The sequence below is a fragment of the Anopheles maculipalpis genome, chromosome 3RL, assembly GCF_943734695.1.
Source record: "Anopheles maculipalpis chromosome 3RL, idAnoMacuDA_375_x, whole genome shotgun sequence".
NCBI lineage: Eukaryota > Metazoa > Arthropoda > Insecta > Diptera > Culicidae > Anopheles > Anopheles maculipalpis.
The window spans coordinates 12,815,144-12,836,301 of NC_064872.1; the positions used below are offsets into that span (position 1 = coordinate 12,815,144).

General features: G+C 48.1%; 2 protein-coding genes across 13 annotated transcripts in view; both read left to right on the forward strand.

Moving 5' to 3' along the window:
• LOC126564362 (zinc finger protein ZFP2) overlaps window positions 1-21,158 on the forward strand; it is a 505,414-nt gene that overhangs the window by 298,233 nt on the left and 186,023 nt on the right. The window lies entirely within an intron of this gene.
• Window positions 1-21,158, forward strand: part of LOC126563730 (uncharacterized) — a 94,867-nt gene that overhangs the window by 33,759 nt on the left and 39,950 nt on the right. For 6 of the 7 annotated variants that reach the window (XM_050220409.1, XM_050220410.1, XM_050220411.1 and 3 more), the window contains exons 4-5: window positions 4,551-7,620; window positions 8,476-10,098. In XM_050220409.1, coding sequence (XP_050076366.1) covers window positions 4,551-7,620; window positions 8,476-10,098 — 4,693 coding nt within the window. Of the gene's footprint in view, window positions 1-4,550; window positions 7,621-8,241; window positions 8,290-8,475; window positions 10,099-21,158 lie in introns of those variants that run through there. The other variant, XM_050220416.1, reaches the window with a different exon arrangement.

Consider the following 21,158-nt stretch of genomic DNA (forward strand, 5'->3'; position numbering starts at 1 on the left):
AATCTGCTTACCATACATTTTAAGTAACATTCAGTCATAAATCGATGGCACCATACTGCGTGCATCGTCCGGCAATCCTATGCTAGCAGGAAGGTCATATTACAGACCTCCACGCCTGTACCATACTCTGCCGTGGGAGCGCAACCGCTTTATGCATACGTTGCATTCCTTTATTTACAGTTCAAGTACATATCAATCACTAATACCCAAACGCAGTCCAGGCGTCTCCTTCTTATATTTTACATTCTTACTTTGTAGAATTGTGTAGACTTAAGTTAGCATTAAACCTTTCTGAATAAAGTCAAACATTCAATAATCGAGAGTCGAAGTGGAAGGTCTATGATTTTACGGTGATGACACGACCAACATACACAGCGATTACATGGCGATTACACAGTGAATATACAAATGATTTTTTTTTATTTATATTTCTACTCAGTGTCTTTGCTATTTATGTGGTTCAGCGATACGCCCATGAAAATGATTAACATTCAAAGTCGTCAAGGGCATATATTGTCATGTACAAACCCCAATTTCTCAGCTTCTTTCGTGGAAGCCAGAACTTATTGGCACTAGTAGCGGGTTGGAGTTGATGATTCATTAGTAATTTTGTATGAATTTTTGGGGTCTATCGTGTCTTTTAATTAACATGTCTTTTTCTGTTGAGGACAATTTACACTGTTATCAAATATTGAATAAATTACCTTTATCTCAATTTGTATCATGTCGATGACACAAAAAAATCAACGTTCAAATTAAATGTGTACATAGGTAACTGTTAGCGCCATCTAGCTGTGAAGAGTCAAAACAGCGCAGCGCTGTCTGTTCATCGTATTACAAATAAGCGCCTACTGGTATGCAATACGCATTGTCTCCCTATGCTCACGATTTGAACCAAAGACAACATGTTCGTTCTTTTACGTTCAAATCAATTTTTACGATAGTTGACCTTAAACGATGAAAAAGCATTTAGTTACTTAAAGCAAATTGAATGCAGATATGTGAGAAACCTTGAGAAGAAAACAAAAGGAAATATTTTAGCTTTTATGCAAGTAATTTTAAATCAGAAAATGTCTTTTCAAGAATCAATTGTTTAGACTATTTCCATTCGATTTTATAATTTCTTTAAGGCGCTCTATTCGATTTCCATTACCTTATACATCATTTTCCACTCGTAAGCCGTACTATAATGGGCATCATGTGCCTTCCTGTGGTACTCTTCTAAAAACACTTTCTACGCTATACCAGCAACACATACCCTCGAAGCATTAGCATCCATCTGCGCACGAGAGTGTAAACGATGGGAAATGACAATGAGTGAAAATTCGTCCCGCATACCATCAAAAGACGCGAAAGACAGAACAGACAGGCGGTCGCACAGCTCAAGCGTCTTCTTTTACTGGGGGTCGAGTGGTTTGAATTTCCCCGTAGCAGCACTCTTGACGATTAAATGAAATCGGTAAAAATCGACCATTTTTCAGACGGGCACTGTTTTTTTTTTACCCCCACCATATGCAACACATTTGTTCTTTCGGGCTAAAAATCATAATCAGGTCGTTAACCGTTTCCGCACGCCCTTGGCAAAGGGTTCTCGAAAGGGAGGTCGAAACCATCAAACTATGCGACCAACCCGGATTACGGTGATTCCGGCCTGTGCAGTACATTCGCACCGCACATTCCGTACGCGGGAGCTGTGTAACTGTAAAGCGAATTTACGCTGGGCATATACGACTGACAGCCGCATATGTGTGTTGAGCGGCTTGATAAAGTGTGTGGCTGCCACAAAGCGAGCAATGAGCGAAGGGTGCCAACTGTCGACGGTTATTAAAGTTGCACTGCGGACAATGTGACAGTAATGCCCCCGTTTCCATTGCGAGTTTTATGTGCATCGCAGGCCCCGTCGACCAGACACGGCGTCGTCGGTGTAGTCGTGCCCATCGCGTTTCTTAAGCGATGTATTGAGCCGGGTTCGTTTGCCCACAGTTTTGTTGCGCTTGCTGTCTTGTGACCACAAGGAATGTTCTTTCATGCCTCCCAAGAATTTTACTATTTGATACGCTCCCGGCCTGTTCTCGTTAGAGCCGTGCTGCTTATCTAATTTGCTCCCTTTGACCACTGTCACCTTCTTAATTGACTAATGCCTCGGGACGATTGACAGCGATGCAAAGCAGTCTTGGGGCTTAATCGGCTAGCCCCAATTATAAGGAATGTGTACAAATCGCTTTCCCACTTGGCTGGCCAATCATTTGAAATAACCTCTCGAAACATTCGTTGGGAGCTTGAACTACCCCCGCATAAATTCTTGTGATGTTATTTTTGGGGTTTCGGAATAAGGCAACAAATCGTTGAATAGGTCTCCCCCATCACGCCCGGGGCACAACAGTTGGCATCTGCTTTTTCAATCGACCATCGACCAGCGGTGCAGTGTGTATGCAAATCACGTGCAATTACGTGCGTTGCCTGCGATCTCAATGCAACCAACACTACAGCGCTCTTAGCTAGTTACTCAGTCAGGAATGTGTGGCGTATGTGAATTTGCAAATAACTAAACAACTACGCCTTAGGAATGATAACAACAAAAGCCTGCCAGCTGTGTACCGTACTCTGGCACGGCGAACGTTGTGGCACAGCGCGATCATAAACGAACGAAAGGAGAGCAAATGCGAGCTCCAGTGATGTAGTTGACAGTTTAGAAAACATCCTATACCAAGATCAGAGGGCAATAGAAAGGGGTACCGACTCTCGACACCAAATCCATTGCTAATGACACTCGGTACGTGGAGTGCCGACTCATCCGATGACATATAGTCGGGTACAGATGGGACTATTAACGTCGGCAGATCTTAACGAACGCGTGAATCAACAGCAGCGTCCACAAAGAGCTCGTACGAAGTTGCGATTTGCATGTCGGAATGGCAGGGGGCGAAGCTTGTTGAAGTAGTAGCTCTCCGAGGTCGAACTCCGATCTTGAACAGGAGTAGAGTTTGTTGGCTTCAGGCACTATTCCTTAGAATAGACTAATTGGTTTTATTACTTGAAGTCGAGCTTGGAAATTGTAATGGAGACCGGTAGCACACAAAGACAGAGAATCCAACCGATCGTGAACATACCGATCCCGGTCGAGATACTAGAAGCGCGGGGTGGGTTAATTTTGAAGGTCCAACGCTACAAATAGCAGTGGTACCGTTGAATGCCGATCATCTACGATCACACAACATCTCCAACGACAAAGATCGCCATTGTATGTATAAAAAGCCATTTGTTTGGTGGCGCGTTCCACGGTGTGCGACTCAAAAACATTGCGCCCGCACGAACGTATCCCTTTCAGGCCCGTAAAAAATGGCGGTGTAATTGGACCATGCTTCCGTGCGTTGCGCTTTTTGCTGCTCTCAGTCTCCCACTCACGTCTTACTGCCTCAATTTCGGCATAGCGTGCCAACAGGGGGAAACCCGCGTGAAAGAGAATGTAACACACGCGTCACAATCCGTGAACAACGTGCGTTCCCTGCTTTGTGCAACCGTCGAACGCCGCCAACACGAGGGTTTGCGGCGAAAGGTAATTTGGCAATCGAAAGTATATTTTTCGGGAAACGGTGGTTGTTTTCATTTCGGTCAATCGAGGCCACAGAAGAGGCCGCACCAGGTGGGAGGGAAACGGCCACATTACGGCCGTTGTTTACATCAACCGCCGATGAGCGAGCAGCATCATCGGCAACATCACGTACGTATCATGGGAAACGAACGAAGCGCTCCAGAGCCGCCGAGTCGCCGTCAAAATGTCCAAGTTCCATCCACTTGGGGCGTGTAGCACATGTGATCCCCGGTTTGCCTCGATTGATCACTTGTGAAGAGTTTGGTTGCGTTTGCTCCCTGACTTCGAAGGGGTAGGACGTTGTAGGTCCGCTCGTTTGGGGTGGGTTTTTTTGTTGTTGTTGTGGTTGTTTGAGTGTGGCAGCTATCGGAACCACTCTGACTCGCTGTGTGTAATGGTGGTGGCGACCGGCTCGCGACAACGACGCCAAATGTGTTTGCTGTGCGCCGTGTCGGTTACGCGCACTGTGCTCGCTTAGATAGCGCAAGACGCGCGCACCGTCAGTCGCGGAAAGCCGGCACGTGAAGGTGCTAACGTGAGTGTTTTGGATCTGGATCTGGTTAATCGCTGTCGGTCGATATTTTAATTATTTGCACGTTGGCGGTTGTGTTGTTAAGGTTAAGGGTAGGGCATTAAGAAACGTACACACACACAAGCGCGCGCGTTTGGTTGAAGTATCGGATCGAAGATTTTGGTTCCTTTCGACGTCCAACTCCAAGTGCCAGACAGTTTATTACAGAAGTTTCAGCCGTTCGGTTGTATCCATCCATCGAGTGGTATCGGTAGGCAGAACCGATCTCGTTAACGAATTCGAGATGATAGATGATCAATTCGATCAACTCCTCAATCAAACCACCCTCTCGATCACATCGCCTATTCAACATACGTCCATTGCTAATTTTCAATTTCCGTCTCTCTGTCTCTTCCTCTTCCCATTGTGCCGCGTAATGGCGCTTAGGTTGCGATTCGATGAGATTGGACATGATCTATTTACCGACTCGGATAGTCTCTCGTACGCGTCCCTAAGCCGCTCCTCGTCGCTGATCCAGTTTGAATCGTTGGAACGGCAGCTACAGAATGAGACATCGGTGAACCAGCATCCACTGTCCGGTTCATCGCCGTCGCTCTACACAACCGAACCGAATACGGCCACCAGTCCGGGCGGGTATCATGGTGGTGACACAGCCCGGGGAAAATCGGTGGCAACCGCCATCAATGGTGGACCGGCTGGCAGCAATTTGCTAACGACATCGAACCTCATCCAGAAGAGTATCGCTCAGACGGCACTCAACATCAGCGACTCGGAGCTCTACTCGACGTCTTCCAGTGTGAGCAGTACCGGCAGCTGCAGCGGTCCGGACAGTAGCAGTAACGCGAGCACGAGCACGAGCAGCAACAGCAGCAGTAGCAGTGGCTTCCGGTATACCGATAACCGTGTGGGTGCCGTTGAAGATCGATTGGTGGAGGCTGATCGTGGCATTGGCGGTGGTACAACGACACCGGAAGACACTGGTGACACCGAGGAGGAACTACTGAGCGCTACTGTTCGTTGTCATTCGAGTCGCTGCTCTGAACGACAGCGGCCAAGTGGTCGGGGCATTTCGGCCCGCAACAAAAACTCGATTGAGAGCCTCAGTGAGGATAGTGGATATTGTGATCATTTGCAGCAGCACGGTGGAGGCAGTATGAATAGTGGTGGTGGACTGCGCGCCCGCTCCAAGAGCTTGACCAACTTTGGTTCTGCCGAAAACATAACGTTCGTGTGCGGTAATGGTGGTGGGATGTTTCCGTCAACACAGCAACACGAGCAGCAGCAACCGCTTAGCCTGGACTGTATCGCGATGGAAGTGCGCCACGTGGCCACGAACCACGAAAATCGCCTGTCGACGGTTTGTGACGTCGATGAGGAGGAGGAGGAGGAGGAGGAGGAGGAGGAGGACGAAGAAGAGGAAGATGATAGCGATGAGCAGGAAAAGAACAGTGACGATGGATGCAGCGTGGATGCCAATTGCATCGTCCCTTCACTAACACCGGCAACAATTGATCGGCAGCATGCGCCCAAACAGGCGCAACTGTGGACGAATATTAATAATGGTACAAAAATAGAGCACGCTGGCAGTTCGTGTAAACAACGGACGTTGGGCGAATCGCGTCAGCAGCAGCAGCAGGGTGTGGAGTTCACCCCACGTACGGTGACATCGATGGCGTCGTCTTCGGCGGATTCGGAGATTAAAAATAGCACACCGGTCGGTCGTACCCGATTGCGACCGTTACTGTCCCTTAGTGCACCCGATCTGCTTGTAGGGGCGGCGGTGGATCGACAGCGACGACACCGGCGGCGACAAAACGATGAACGGACTCCGTCGGCATCATCGGGCACGGTCGGACTGTACGATCCGATCAGTTTCGCCGTGTCCAGCGTACCCGAGTGTTTGAACCTGTACGGTGGTGCACCTTCGAACCGATCGCGACACGGTTCCTTTGACAGTGATAGTGCGTCCAGTGAATTCCTCCGACACGGTTACGGTTACGCCGGTGCTTGTGGCGAGTCCGTCGCTAGCAAGAACTTTAATCTGTACGATCTACAGCATCCACAGCAGCAGCGACCGTACACCACCGCACCGGTCAAGTGTACCAAAACGGTAACGTTCCAAACGGGAAGCTGCACCAGTAGTCCATCCCGCCCGAAACAGAACATTCGCGCCAGTTACGCAAACCTCACCGCCCTCAACTACAGTGACGAGGAGGAGGACGACCCGGTGTACGGTGGCCGACGGGGGCATGAGTACTATCTGAGCCGTAACACGTTCCGTACGAGCAGCGGCACACGGCTAGGTGGTGGAGGAAGCCGCACATCACACACGACTGTCCCACGAACGACCCTGCTAACGGTGCCAATGGACCATCACCAGCGAGGCCCACTGCCGGAGAAGATGGACGTGGGCGTGGTGGTCGAGGAAGAACTAGCGGACGATGAGGAAAGCAGCATTTTCCCGGTAGATCGAGACGAGAAGAGCGTGTACCACTCGCTGCTGGAGGAGATGTCGGCACACTTTGACCGCAATCTGTCCATCATCAACGATCAGGCAGCGGCGTACGAACCAATCGCGGCCTTCCTGCACGAACAGCGCTCTTCGGCGAATGCTTCCGGTAGTGCGCGAACACATGCCACCCTCGGCACTATCACACCACCGCAAGCTCCGCCTCGTCGAACGCAGATCAAAACTAACCCACACCTTCCACAGCAAAGCACGGGAAGTCCAGCAGTTCCGCCCAAGCTAACAGTGGTGAATCCAGTGACAACCGTTGTAACACCACCACCCCAATCAGCGGGAACAGCACGCCGAAGAACCTTCGATCAGGACCCGACCAATTTGGTCACCTGTTACGCGGCTAGCCTCGAGCGTTGTACCTTCGATCCGACGGAATCTTCCACCACTAGCCTCGGTCCGACGAGTGATCTGCATACTAATGGTGGTGTTGCGTTGCCCAGATACGTGCCAGTTCCGGTGAAGCGTGAGTTTGTCGCAAGTACACCGAACTTGCACTACTACCACGGAACGATTGCGGACAGCGAGGGAACGGACGACAGCCGACCGGATCATCACAACTCGCTGCGGAATGTATCGACCTGCCGGTCGACTGGCAGCATACTAGCGACTGCTTCCAGTTCGCGCTGTGGCCTGTCGAAAGGTGTCAGCTTCTGTCCGATCGTATCGGAAATTATATGGAAAAGCACGGGCAGCTCTGATCTGGAGCCGGACGATAATGGAAGCGTCATTTCGAATCATGACTTTGAGATTGACATCGATGAGGATGATTTCGAAGCGGACGATATGGATCATGTGAATTTGCAGTTGGAAAACAGTCGGCTAGCAGCTGCTGGTGATGATCGGCATGCGAATCCACTACCTGCCGGCACGCGACCAGAAGACGAACGAAGTCAACGAAATAATGGTGTGCCAGAACGGGAACATACGCTTAGTGATCGAGGGTTTTACTCAAATGGTTTGCAGGCCAAGAATAAGGTACGTATTTATTTGCTTAACCGGGGTACATGTTTGCTTTCTTTTTAAAGGGAATGTCCACGGTGTGGTAGGTAAAGTAGGTATCGTGGAGGGTGCATCTATTTTATTGGTAATTTATCCACCTGATGGTAGGACTGATAAACGAATATCAAGTTAAGTTAAGTCAGAAATTGGAGCCATCTCTCGAAGTTATGGTGCTAAAGATGAAAATGGGAAAAAAAAAATTTTAATGTGATTTTTATCCAAAAAATTTTTTTTTTATTTTGAAGACTGTTCTTTGATTAAAATTTAAAAAAAAATATGTTTTTAATAGTCTAATGATCGGAAGTCGACAAAAGTGTATTACCCAGCCAAGGTAGTCGACATAAACGATCGTTTTGAAACATGAGCGAAATTACATGAAGAGAGCGAAATGTAACCTGAGAGAAAAAATGTAATTGTGAGCATTACAACTCTCTTTTCTTTCCCTCTCAATGTTGAGGGTGATCGGCCGTGAGTCAGAAAGAGAAACAAGAAAACATTTGTGAATTCGAAGGTAGAAAACAATATACGATAGAGCGAGTAGGCACTCTCTCGCTCTCGCGATCATTTTCCGACAGTTTCGACAGCATCGGTCCGACACAACACATGCTCGCGCGATCCACAGCCTGTCCCTTTATTTTGTGTTCGGTAAGTGAACGGCGCGGGTCGGATCGAAGCATGATCGCGCTTTGCTCGTAGCCTAAAGCACGTAGAGACAGAAAAAAAAACAAAAACAATTATTTATTCAAACACTCTTGGAGCCTTCAATTGCCTTAAAAGCATCGCACAGCAACTGCAACTGAACTCGTTTTTTTTTTTCTATTTTCGTTACAGAGTGAAGGTGAACTATATGCGATGATCCGTGCAGAGGACGGTTATGTGCAGCATCCAACCACACTGATTGCCAACGATCGTACAGAGTCGCTACAGCTGCACAGTGCTAATGGTGCAGGTCTAGCGATGACCTCTAGTGATCTATCATACGCCGGTGATTTATCTAGTGCCGGACAAGCGAGCCGGAACAGAATGATGAGTGATACAAATGGTGCTAGTGTAGTGTTGGTGGCAGACGAGCGCAGAAATGGTGGCTCCAACAGTAATAATGGTGCAATGGCGAGCAGAAGCCTAATTGCTAGCGAGCAGACGCGTTTAGTGAACAGTAGTGACAATGTGCAGGGTATGCAGGGAAAGAGCGGTTCGGCGGCCACACTGCCCGCCCAGTACACCACCAACAGCAGCCTGATAAAGAACTTCAAAAATGGCAAAGCGGAAAAGAAGGGCAAAACCTTCCTGTCGCGCATTTCGTCCGGCTTTCGGTTTTCGTTCCGCAACAAATCAAAGAAGGGTGCGGGTGGTGGTATGCTGAAGGAATCATCAAGCTTTACCGCACCGTCAGCGGTAAACAATAATAACAACATCAACGCAAAGGTTGGTAGCCGTGGTGGATCGAGCTCGGGGAATGATAGTGCATCGGCCGATTTTATCTACATTCCGCTGAAGGATCCTCACCGCAAACAGAACCACCACCGGTCGGACGAACCGCTCCCGGTCTCCTACCTTCAGCGCCAGATCAGTGCGGCCGGTGTGACGGTCGATGACAGTTTCACCGGTGTGGAGGACGAACCGGACGACTGTGAGATAGCGGTGACGCGGCCAGGAGGTTACTACCGATCGGATTCGAGCACCGCACTGAACGGGGAGAGTGGGACGGGCGTGGCCGGCGAGCAGCTACGTGGCGGCACAGGCAACCACGTGTTGAGCTCCAAGCCACCGCTGCCGAAGCAACCTCCGCGCGTCGTCGGTGTGTGTGCGAAGCGTTCCAGCACCTCTCCAGCCTCGCTAAAGCACGCACATGCGCAGCGTGCATCCTCGACGCCACCGAGGGAAACCGAACAGGACGAGCTCGACTCGACCGCGACGTCGGCCACGATGTCATCGTCCTACTACCAGCGCCGTAGCCCATCGCAGCATCAGTACGCGGCCAACGGTTCATACGGTGGTTCGTATCACGGTGGTGCCGATACGCTAAGCGTCGAAGGATACGGCGACGAGGACGAGTACTATTACGGGGCGGGCGGGGACGGACGTCTAGCGCACCGCGGCGGCAGCATTATGGGCAGTGAGCAGAAGATCGGTCTCATCGAGACCAACCTGGACACGCACGAGACCATCATATCGGGCAAGACCCGTTCGCTGATGGAGCTCGGCGGTGGTCAACACTATCGGGGTTATCATCACCTGCAGCAACAGCACCAGCAGCAGCAGCACCAGCAAACATCGTCCGGTGTGCCACACGGCCATCATCAACTGCAGGTGCACGATCCCAGCGGTCAGCGGCCATCGAATGGCATCAAGGATCACCATCATCACCGGCAGCCGGGTACGGCCGATGGTCCCGGCAGACCGCACAAGAGCATGGAGTTCCTGTTGGACAAGGAAAACCAACGCAATGTTCTGGTGAGTCTCTGTCTTAAGCGGTTTCTGTGCTTCTTCGTCAGTACACGTCTCGATCAGAGCTTGTGATATGGGTGCGAAGGGTTTGGTGGGTTTTGGGTGCACATGTGTGGGACATCTGTCGCGTCTTTGTTAAAGCAGCAATAAATCCTCAAAATCGGAATCGAACGGGAACAGTATCTTGACGTCGTAGAAGACATTGTACATTGCGTGTTAGTGATAGGAGTTAGTTAGTTTAGGTAACGTTTTCACACATATCCTTACCTCAACGCGGACATAATAAACTCTTAGATCCCGTGTCCCGGATACGTTCTCATCGAATGAAGGGACAACTCTAAAATGAACTTTCCCCGGTGAACTTTGTTGAGTCCGGTGATGATTAGTGTCGGGTTTTGAAAAGCGTTCAACTGCCCACAGCAACTTGGAGTTGGGAATGGAATGTTAACTTTTTCTTTATCTCCTAACACAATACGGAAGAATGTGTATCCTGAGTTTTTTCTTCTTTTGTTAGCAGGTCTGTGTAGGTAATTTTTAAGGGTCGTGTGAGAGTGTGTGTGTGTGTGTGTGTTTGTAGGTCGGGACAGGAGTGTCGGGAGGTCGGGTAAAAGTGTGGTCGGGACAGATAGTGTGATGAAAATGGAACCGGATAGCCCTTTTCAATGTTGAGCGGAGGACTCACTCGTATCCTCGAAATTCCTCTCCCCATCGGTTTCGCTTTGGGCGAGATGTCGTTATGTCCGCTGTTGGCTATTGTTATGCCGGTGGTGTGATGCGACAACGACAACCATAATGATCCACTCGGTAGCAGCAAGTGCAGAAGTAAAGGAATCTAGAGACCGGAGAGAGCCAGGCCACTTTCGGTGATAATTTTGGCTTGCATGGCTTGGGACGGTTTTGAATGAGCCACTCCCCGCCCCGGCACAGGTGTTTCGTGGTGCACAAGATTCGGGATGCATTCCTTCTGGCCAGTGTCAACAATGCACGCTGCACTATCTGGAATTGGATTGCGTATGGTTTGATAACGCTCTGTTTGGTTTTGCTGAGTGGATGTACGGTGCTATGACGAAAAAATTACCCAAAATGGTGTTCTGTGGCATGAAAATGTCCCCGCGTGCGGTGTACATTTGTGATAAAAATGGAATGTTTTTATTTGCGTACTCTTTCACGTGTTTGTATCGTTTGGAGTAGCAGAAAGTTGGGTTTTAGTTTTCTTTTTTTGTCTGGATGTTTACTATATAATGTGTTTATTGGTGCTAATAAATGCAATGGCGTTAGGCACAGAGGGTAAGGAATTCCAACGAATGGTTTGCTTCCAAATAATGGCGGTCTGGTACATGGTGCCAGTCAGCATTTCTCAACCAGCTCAAAACACCGCAAGCAAAGGGTAAACAGCTTTGTAAAGGTTTATGAGTATGAGACATATAATCGAACAAGTTTATGAGCTCGCCCATAAAGCAGACACCCATATCCTGGTAACGCAATACCTTTAATACCGTTGACCGAAGAATGCCGGATCATCCTCAATCGATGCTGGCAAGGGGGCTTCTGATGAATTCCTCCCGAACTCAATCGACACAAATAAAAACAAACGATAATGTGCGTTTTGTTTTGGTCGTGCTTTCACCCGTAAAGCCATGGAGCCCATCGAACCGCACAACATCTGGCGCTTACCCGGCCTGAACTAACCACAACGAGCGTCCCTTTTTCGTGCTGGATAGCGTCCAAGTGGAACGGACGGCATTACTGTCTACCTTCTGGTATCGAATCCGGACGATCGATCAGAACATTTTTTGGGGTAGGCCCGGTCTCTCTCTCGCTCGCACTCTAAGCTCAGAGCATGTGAAGGTTGTAAAGGTTAAGGCTTAACTGTAGCGCAGCCCAACACAAACGTTGGAAGAAATGATGTAGTTTTTGGTAAAGTTCCAGTTGCTTAGGTAAGCAAACAGGAAAAAAGGGGCAGCTCTGTCTGTGGTAGCTGTCTGTGGCCATATGCTTTGGTGGAGATGCTCAGGATATAAGTTTTTGTTGGAGGCGTTGTTTGACGACGTGTATGAAGGGTAGAAAATGAATTTACCTGCCAGTTTGAATAACTTTGGCCACAGTGCTAACGAGAGGTAATCCTGCTCAAATTGTGTGCTACGTAGTGTTTAGGAATGCATATTCTATCTACCCTTTATTAAAATTTCTCCGAGTACACAAAAATACACCAAGGAACAAAAAAGAAAAACGACTAAGATGAAATGTGACTGTGCTCTCCTTCCTAACTAGCCAAAATGTCGGCCCAATCTGGTTCATTTTTTGTTTCGACTTGCAGTAAAAAAGCACATCAAACGCTTCCTAAAGGAGAGGGAGTTCTTCGAGGAACTTCTGGCTTGGTCGTATCAAGCCAAAGGCAAAGTTACAAAGTTTTTTTTTTTCTGGGCAACCACTGTTAAAGTATTTTTTATCACTCGCAGACACTCGCCGTAAGCTACACCCGTCACTTCGAGCTCCCTCGGGAGGGTAGTGGTGTAGTTCACTGGCCTCGCTCACTGTATTTCCCCTGGAGTAAAACCGATATGGTTCCGTAGCACCCGCACCGTGGTCCGTCACCTGAAGCGTGAACTTTACGTGATCCGCACGCGAACCCTACCTTGAGTGGTGGATTCCGATGGAGAGGGGGAATTTTTTATGCTAAGCAGCGACAGACAAAACTTTGCCCCTTTGGTTCGCTCCACACAATCAACACGGTTTGGCGTAGTTTTCGTAGTCCATGTTGAGAAGCACGGGAGAAAGAGGCGTACTACACATTCGTACGGCCCCCAACCGGATAGCTTCCGTTCCCGTATCGCTGCAGAACCGTCACTAATTGAATTAATGTGCTTCGACGGGTGTAACGGGATTGTGGGCCCTTCCCGTCCATCATATGCACACCGACGACGCCCGGCATTACGAGCGAGCGACTTCACGTTTATCGCTGTTGCTTTTCTTTTTCCGCTGCAAAGTTGTTTCGGCCGCACCACCAAATCGTAAAGCTGATTTTAAACTATGTGCTAACCCACCCTCCCCAAAAAGGGTGTCTGTGTTCCGTGTAGGGTTTAAGTTCCCCGTTGGCGGATTTCAAGCTCCAAGGGCGCATGGACACTTCCGCGTAGGGCTCAGTTTTCATGTCTCTTTCCGACGATAGTGTACCCGTCTGTCCGTGAAGGTTTATTTTCGGCATTTGCAATGACAAAGCTCTCCCGGCCGAAGCTGAGCTTCTTCTGTTGGACGTTCTGCCAGCGCTCGAAACGTTACTGTTACGTCTGCTGCACTTGCTTTTGGCTGGTGCAGCCAGTGTTCAATGTCCGAATGCCGAATGAAACATCCGATGAGACAGACGGTCTGCCGTGAACGGGTCGATGGTGTGTTGTGGCCAGGGAAATGCAAACCGAACCAGCCCGGGCAAAAAAACGGGGAGGGGGATGAGAAAATCGATAGCACAACAACGCGTCGAATGGCCCGACAAAAGCCTCTTTTTGCTGGCCATTTTTTTTTTCTGCACGACGCACTGTCTCTGACGCTGACCTTAGGCCATCGGTGTCTAGTGTTGCAGAACGGAGCACCATTCGTCACATAGAACCTTTCGTCCTCGATCGGGACGCTAGCGACCTAGTGCAGCCACCGCGTGAAAATCCCACGAGTGTTTGTGACCGGAATCTAATTATTTCACGCGAAGCTCGACATAAACGCAGGACGACATATCGGGCACATACCCTGTATGAAATTTATTTCCGCCCGGAATGGCACGGTTCAGCACCGGGCAACAATCTCGGTGGGTTTTGCGGCCATCGTATAGAGGGATAGAAACCGTGAAACGTGTCTTCCGGTGGTACGTGGTACTTTCCGTCATTCTGGAGTGAAATGAAGCGCCGTTCTAAATTGCACGTACCAGTAAGGACGCGAGAAGGATAATTTAATATTTAAACAGCAACTTTCTTTCCTCCGACATTATTGTGTGTTATAATGTAGCTTCCGGTTTCAGACTAAGTTGATTGGATTTTTTTTTTTCGTTGCGATAATCTTATGTGTCTGTGTCGGGTGATGGAATGGTTTTCTTTCACCACACTAGCCACGGGCGCGGGTTGAAATTCGTACGCCGACTTCCTTCTGCGTGAAGAAATTTTCATCGGCTTTTCACATCGCAAGATCGAAACCATGTTTCATGTGAAACGATGCCGAAGTGTCATACGATTTATGCGCGTACTGGCACAAAATTCAAATACGCTTTCCCCCCAACATTTCCCTTCCTTGCATAATGTGGCCGTAGTGGGTATGTGCAACAGTGTGTATTTTCGTAGGGCACATAGAGAAATGCTTGTACTACTGCCGTTGCCGCCCTCGGGCGGTCGATACAAATATTTACCATGCTCGACTGTACCCCGTCATCACCGAGCGGCGTTGTTGCGGCTGGCCGTGTGCGACATGACTGCAAGTACCAAACAACTGTGCCAAATCGAATTTACATCGCGTGCCAACAACCGAACAGGACGCAGAGATGGGCAAACAGAACAGAAACTTCGGTGCCGCCACCATTCATTGATTGAGTGCGCGACGAAGAATGATTTGTGGCTATTTACCAGCAGCAGCAGCAGCAGCAGCAACAGTAAGAGAGCATCCGGTACTCCGGAAACAGGATGTGCCCAGGCAGAATCGTTCGACGGTGAAAAGTTAATAATCATTGAAGCGGACGCACTCTCGCACACAGGTGGCGAACACGTTGCCCAGTTTAAGTGCGGAAATTGCAACTTTCTTTGGGCAACAGGGAAGGAGGCCAAAAAGTTGGACGTAAAGTTGAAAGTGTTTAACGTAGATTTGCCATACCGAAGGAAGTTTTAAATAAGGTTTGTGGTTTTGCGTCAAAATTACTTCTCAAAGTTGGTGCAAAATGCTTACAAAAAATAATTCAAAATTGTTCTTTTTAGTTCCAAGGTTACCTCACACTCAAGGACCACATTTTCGACTAGGGAAACGCTTCCACAACCAGCCAGATAAATCATTTCAATGTTAATAATCTCTCATCGTTGCCTCTTGCTTTTTGCGGCGCGGTGTGAAAAGAGTAATGGACACGAAGCTGCATGCCCGAGCCGAAGAAATTCCTTTTCCTCCCATCCCAATCGCGCACGTTAGCCGACGATCAGCTTGTGGTGGGTCGTAGGGCAAAAAATGGTTTTCATTAAGGCGCAAAGCCGAGAGACTGATTGTTTGATTTTCCGTCCCGGAATCCGGGTCGTCTGAAGGACGACGGATCCCCGGGATCCGGTTCGGGAGGTTTTTCGAAAATTGAGTTTATAAATCATTCACACTACTAACGCTCTCGCTCTGTCTGTCCGCCAAGATGCAAAAGCGATGATCGTACTAATTGATTTTTAAGCTGCTGTGCCGAGTGAAAGGAGAGGCAAGATTTGTTAAGATGTTTACGATTCTACGTCGGATAAATGCGATTCACATCTATTTACTTTTTTGGAGGGAGGAGTAGCCAGGCCGGGGAGCATTGATTCGAAAGCCCAAACCAGCTCAAGGGAGTTTCTGGGGGTTTGGAATAAATTGTGTGTTTATTAATTGATGTTTTGTCTTGTGTTGAAATGAAATTGTTGCTTGAAAAATTGCGATACCCTGTTGCCTTTAAGCGAAGTGGCCTGCTAGCTTCAAAAGACATTGAAGTATCAGGTTGGATATTCAAGTGTTTTAATGATATGCTTTTAAAGTAAAAGTATGCAAATGTCCATGAAAACACAGGTTAAGATATAAACGTTGCAGGTGTACGCTGATACGATCCGGAACTCCACCAGCATACACAGAGCCTTGCACAAATGGGATCATTTATCAAGTAACAGTAATTTGACATTCCCACGTGTCACCTTCACCTCACCCGTACCACCTTGACATCACTCCACTTTTGATATCGCTATCATCGAATGGTACCACGGCAAGTGCTCCATTTCGGGCGCATGTGGAGTTGCTGCACTGGCAGCGCGGCTGGCAGCTGTTCAATCGGTGCATTCCAACGCCCAAGCGCGTACAAAGTGCAAAATGTGGTCGCCAAGGGCGCGCGCGCACACACAAGTGACAACCTACGCGCGCACCCTGGTGAAGCGAGGCAACGTTTCTACTTTGTGGTGCTGGCAAAACAAATTGCATTCCCTGTTCTGCTGCACCCGTACGCAACCGTTCCACCGTGTTGTGCCTCATCGCTTGGCGCTAGACAAAAATGGAAGCAAACAAACTAACTTGCATTTGTTGTCCTTTTGCGTGCGATTTTTTTCTCATCTTTCCGTTTCTTATTACTGTCGTCGGCCGTACGCAGTTGCGAAGCTGGTCATAGATGGTACGAGCGAAGGAGCGTAACTTGTGGATAAAAACAATCGAGCGCATAAACAAATTAATTCTCATTATGGCGCTAAGATGCTGCTAAGTTGTGTAGTGGGTGCTATTTTAAGCATCAGCATCACGCCCGGAACACGGGCTAGGTCTCTAGCATGCAACCGACGTACTGATAAGCAAACGGTCCCGGGAGTAAGATAAATGTATAAAAATTTGCTTTCCCATGCGAAAGCGGTGGACGGACGAGTGTGTATTTTCATGGACATAATCTTTAGTTCCCGTGCTGAACGTGAACCCGTAAGCGCCTTATGTTGCGGAGCGTAAATTTTGTATGAGAATTCTCGTATGCATATATGTGTATTTATGTGTCCGAAGTTTTGGCATTTTCCGAGCTAAAAGTATCTGGCAGTGACGTTTTTCAGCGGGCTTACGCTATTGTGCCTTTTTGTGTGTCCCTGCTTTCGCTGGTAGCAGCATGATGTGAAACTTGATGTCATCGCGCCCGGTAAAGTTGCTCCCAGCACACCACACCGGGAAGGTTTTTAAGGTTTTATGTCCTGATGGAGAGTTTACTTTCCAAGACAATTTACCTAACGAAATCAAAGTTCTGCTTCACACACGCACGCGTGCTGCATATGTGGTATGTGATGCTGGAGCAGAAGAATGGTACAAACGAGAAACGACCCGAAGAAATCTGTGTCCCGGCACCAGCTGGTTGCAGGAACACGGTCGGTTCGCTCACTGGATATTTATGTGTGTACATAGGTTATACAGCGTAAAGTTGCCTGCGGGCTAACTCCAGTTTACAAGACGTGGTGTTTTTTTCTTTCCTCCCCGGCCAGCATCTTCCATACCGCGACAATCCTGTTTCTGAAAAGTCTTTCGAAGAAGCGCCCAAGTTCGTGTAGGGTGTCGGGCATTGGAAGATCGTTTTTTCCTCCTCTTGTCGACACCAAAAATTCAACATCTGTCCCATCCGAAAGGACACCGTGAAGGACGTTAAAAACGTAATGCACAAAGCGAACCGGAGAAGGTTTATACCATTCCCGAGGCCCCGGATGTGGTGGCTATGTATCTGTGAGATCGTACCCGCGAAAACGGATGCTGGGCGTTTGAATTGGTTCATTGTCACATCCAATATCGTGGCTTCCGGATGGAAATGGTGACGCGCTCTTTCATCCGGCTGCACGACAAAAGGTCGTTCTATTATTTGCCATTTATAGTCGGTGCTGTCGGTGCTGATTTGCGGAAAGCCGAGCTGCAAAGCGAAAGGCCCAATTAATCGTCCCTTTACGGTCGATTGTGAATGCTTTTAAATTGAGATTTTGTCTGGTCGGCTGGTTGGTCCCTTTCCGGTGCGTTAGAACCCCAAGGATTCGTTTCAAAACTGAGTGTTTGTTTTGGGTTCATCGTTTGATAAGATATCTGTCTCGTAGTTTAATTCCCATTTTCTTGTGACAAAGGATGAGCTTTTTTGTAATCAAGATGGATGGTACACGAAGCAATGGTTGTGATTTACAGAACAACATGATGAAAAGCTGGTTCGTTCATTTTATTACCATTCCATACTTACGCCTACAGTGTAAAGGGCAAAGAGCTTGCCAACAAGAGCAACCCACTGCTTTTGCCGTGTAGGTTACTGCCCTAGCAGTATCAGATGGAGCATTCCAGTATGTTTGCCTGCGAGCAGGTCATGTGAATTTTATTCTCCATTCATGGAGATATTCTACGAAGTAAAAGAAGTTTTCTAATCATGTTACCAACGGTAAGATAGACGTTGCTTCAGCTTTATTTTCTTGAGGACAAGCTGGCTCTCGGTGGTTGGTGTCTTCGTCGAATACCGCCATGTGTATCATTTGGGAACCGATTTGATACAGTTTTTAATTTGATTTCCCATGTAGACGAACTACCAAACGGTCGTAATTGTTTGGGGAGAAATAAATTCTCGTTGACGTTAATATGATCAGACAACTTTAAATTGTCACATGATGGGTGTCTCTGCAAACAGAAGACTTCATGCTGGAGTTTCTCGGAGGTCGTCTAACTTATTGCCAGAAAAGGTATATGAAACACTGACCACAAGTCCATTTTGATCCTCACAAAACACCAAAAAGACACACAATTCGGCTAACCACACTAACATGGCAGAAAATGGAAACAAATAAAACTTCACTTCACATAGTTGTAAGAGAAATATGGTCGTGTAGTGCAATATTGTTGCCGTTCAAGAGCATCTCACCTCACTCGAAAACTTGCTGCCCTGTGTCTTGCTGAAATTACCTTGAATGTTTTATTTATTGCGTGTTCGGCAAATGTGTGCTCGTGCACGGGACGGATCGGACTATGTAGTATTTTGGGCCCATGCTCCGGTTCTCCTTGGAACCACCGGTTTGGATTATTTCACCTTGTTCTAGCAATATGCTGGGTGTTTGGGGATTTGGCTGGCTACATGGTGGGGTTGGACGCTTGGTGTTGGATTCAATTAAAAGTTTTGTGCGAAAGTTTCGTCGGTTTCGCACAGTTACCGGGTTTGCCGTTGCGTAAAGCCAACACGAAAGTGTCTTTGATGTGAGTGACCTTTACATTATCGTGCGCTTTACCAACGGGATGATCGTTGTATTTTCGGGGAAAGGTGATGCTTTTTTTGCCAACCCTCCCCTAACCCAAAAAAACAGATTAGCGAAGGGTTTGTTGTGCTACTCCTAGGTGAGCTTAGTCGGGGAACAGTTTATACAGTCCGTACACGAAGTGTGTTTGATTAAAGGAAAATAAGGGAGAGATAGAAATATCGATCGCTTGGGTTACGAAGGATTGCCGGAAGAAAATCAGCTTACTTTTGGAGTCCCGAACAATGCTCAACATATGCTATGTTTCTGCAGCCTTGAATACGGAGCAAGAGAGCGTGATTTAGTACGGTACGGTCGGTAGAGAACACCATCCCGTCGCTAAGCAATAACCTTTCTGCTTCCCGGCATTGGGTGTAGCCGTTTGTAATTTTTGTAAAATCAACCATCCCCACCAAATGGGTGTGCTCAACGGCCAACCGGTCGAACCTGGCCTAAACGATACCAGCGAAAACCTCAAAACCGGATGAACGTTGGATTTGCACCAGCACCGGAACCACTAGGGTTTGTGGCTTTATCTGACCGAGGGAAAAAAACAGTGTCAACAGTGCGCGGGGAGAGGTGTTTGGGTCAGTGTTTACAAACACAAAAACCAGCCCACATGAAGCAAAAGGGGGTGTTTCGTTCGCTTGTGTGTGTCGATACGCTCCGCAAGGTGCTGAGGGGTTGAATATTAAATTGCATTATCATCGTCGCCCAGTGCTTGTGCACTGTTGCCATTTGATGAGGAGTATATGTGTGAGTAACCCACCCCCCACACAAACATACATCCGTTTGGCGTGGTGGCCACCAATAAAATCATCAACCTACTCTGCGTGCGCGAGATGTGACATCATCCGTGCCGAATGAGATGAGTTGGCGCATTGGCCCGATCGCCGTGGTGCTTGCTTCCTCTGGCGTGAGCTTCGTCCAACTGACAGCCACAATGTTATCAACCCGCTTCAAAGCCATCCCACATTCAGTGTACACATAGAAGAGGAGGTTATCGGGGTGATGCATCTCTCTCTCTGTGGTTGATCGTGCCATTTTTTGTTTTGTTTGCTCATAAAAATCGTTCGACCCAACTGCTCGGGACAAGCTGATTCGTTCCAATTAGTTGTTGTGCAATTGCGAGGCAGGAATTGTGGAATGCGACTTGGCTCGGGGCTTGATGTTGATGTACTTCAGGGGGAAGCTCTTCACGGTGGTGGCGATCAATGGAGACAATCGGGTTAGTCTAGCTGCGCAGTATCGCGCCTGTCACAGAAGCTAGTTTACGAGCGAGATATGAACATTCGTAAAGAAAAGACAAACACAGTAAAAGTCATAACCTGGCAAATATATTCCCAATGAATCACTCCTAAGCTCGCTTATACGGGTGTTGTTGGTTTCGGCGATGTTTTTGGTGCCGGATCGTTCCAGTAAGCCGTTGTTTGGGGAACCTTTTTATTGATGCTTATGAACAGTTTCGTGATCTCAGCATCGCAGCCCGCGGTACGAAAAATTGTGCCATGATGTCATAGGTCAAGGCGTACCGGTCTGGTCGTATTTTTGTCACCACAAGCTCTCACTCAACCTTCAAGAATACGATTCGTGCTGCGTTATGATAACGATTCAACTTTTTTCTTAGTTTCTCCCATAGCCTAGGCCTAGTTAGGAATGTGTTAAGAAAAAAAAACAGAGACCTCGATGTTGTAAGCGAGCTGTAAACGTGGCCAGAAGTTTTTCGCGTACCGCTTAAATTTATCCGAACGACGGCCGCTTATCTGGAATGGGGCTATTGGACTACATAGTTCGTGGGAACCGGTTTTTTTGATAGTTTCCTGTACGCACATGTGCGTGTGTATTTTTTTGCCCACTCCAAGCCGTTTTTTGCTTCACCTCTTCACGTTTTCCCCAAACCACAGGATGAATTGCGGAGAGAGTGCCTTTCCAGCTTGATTTCCACAAGCGTGTGCGCTCGCTCTGTATTTCTTGTCTTGATTCTTCAACGTTTTGAGGGCACTGAAGGCTCCCCACTTCTTTTTACCGCGTACAGCAAATAGCTAGGTCAATTTAACATGTTCTTGTGTCCACTCATTTCTTTACAATTTTGTTGAGTTCAGGCTTGGCTTGAGA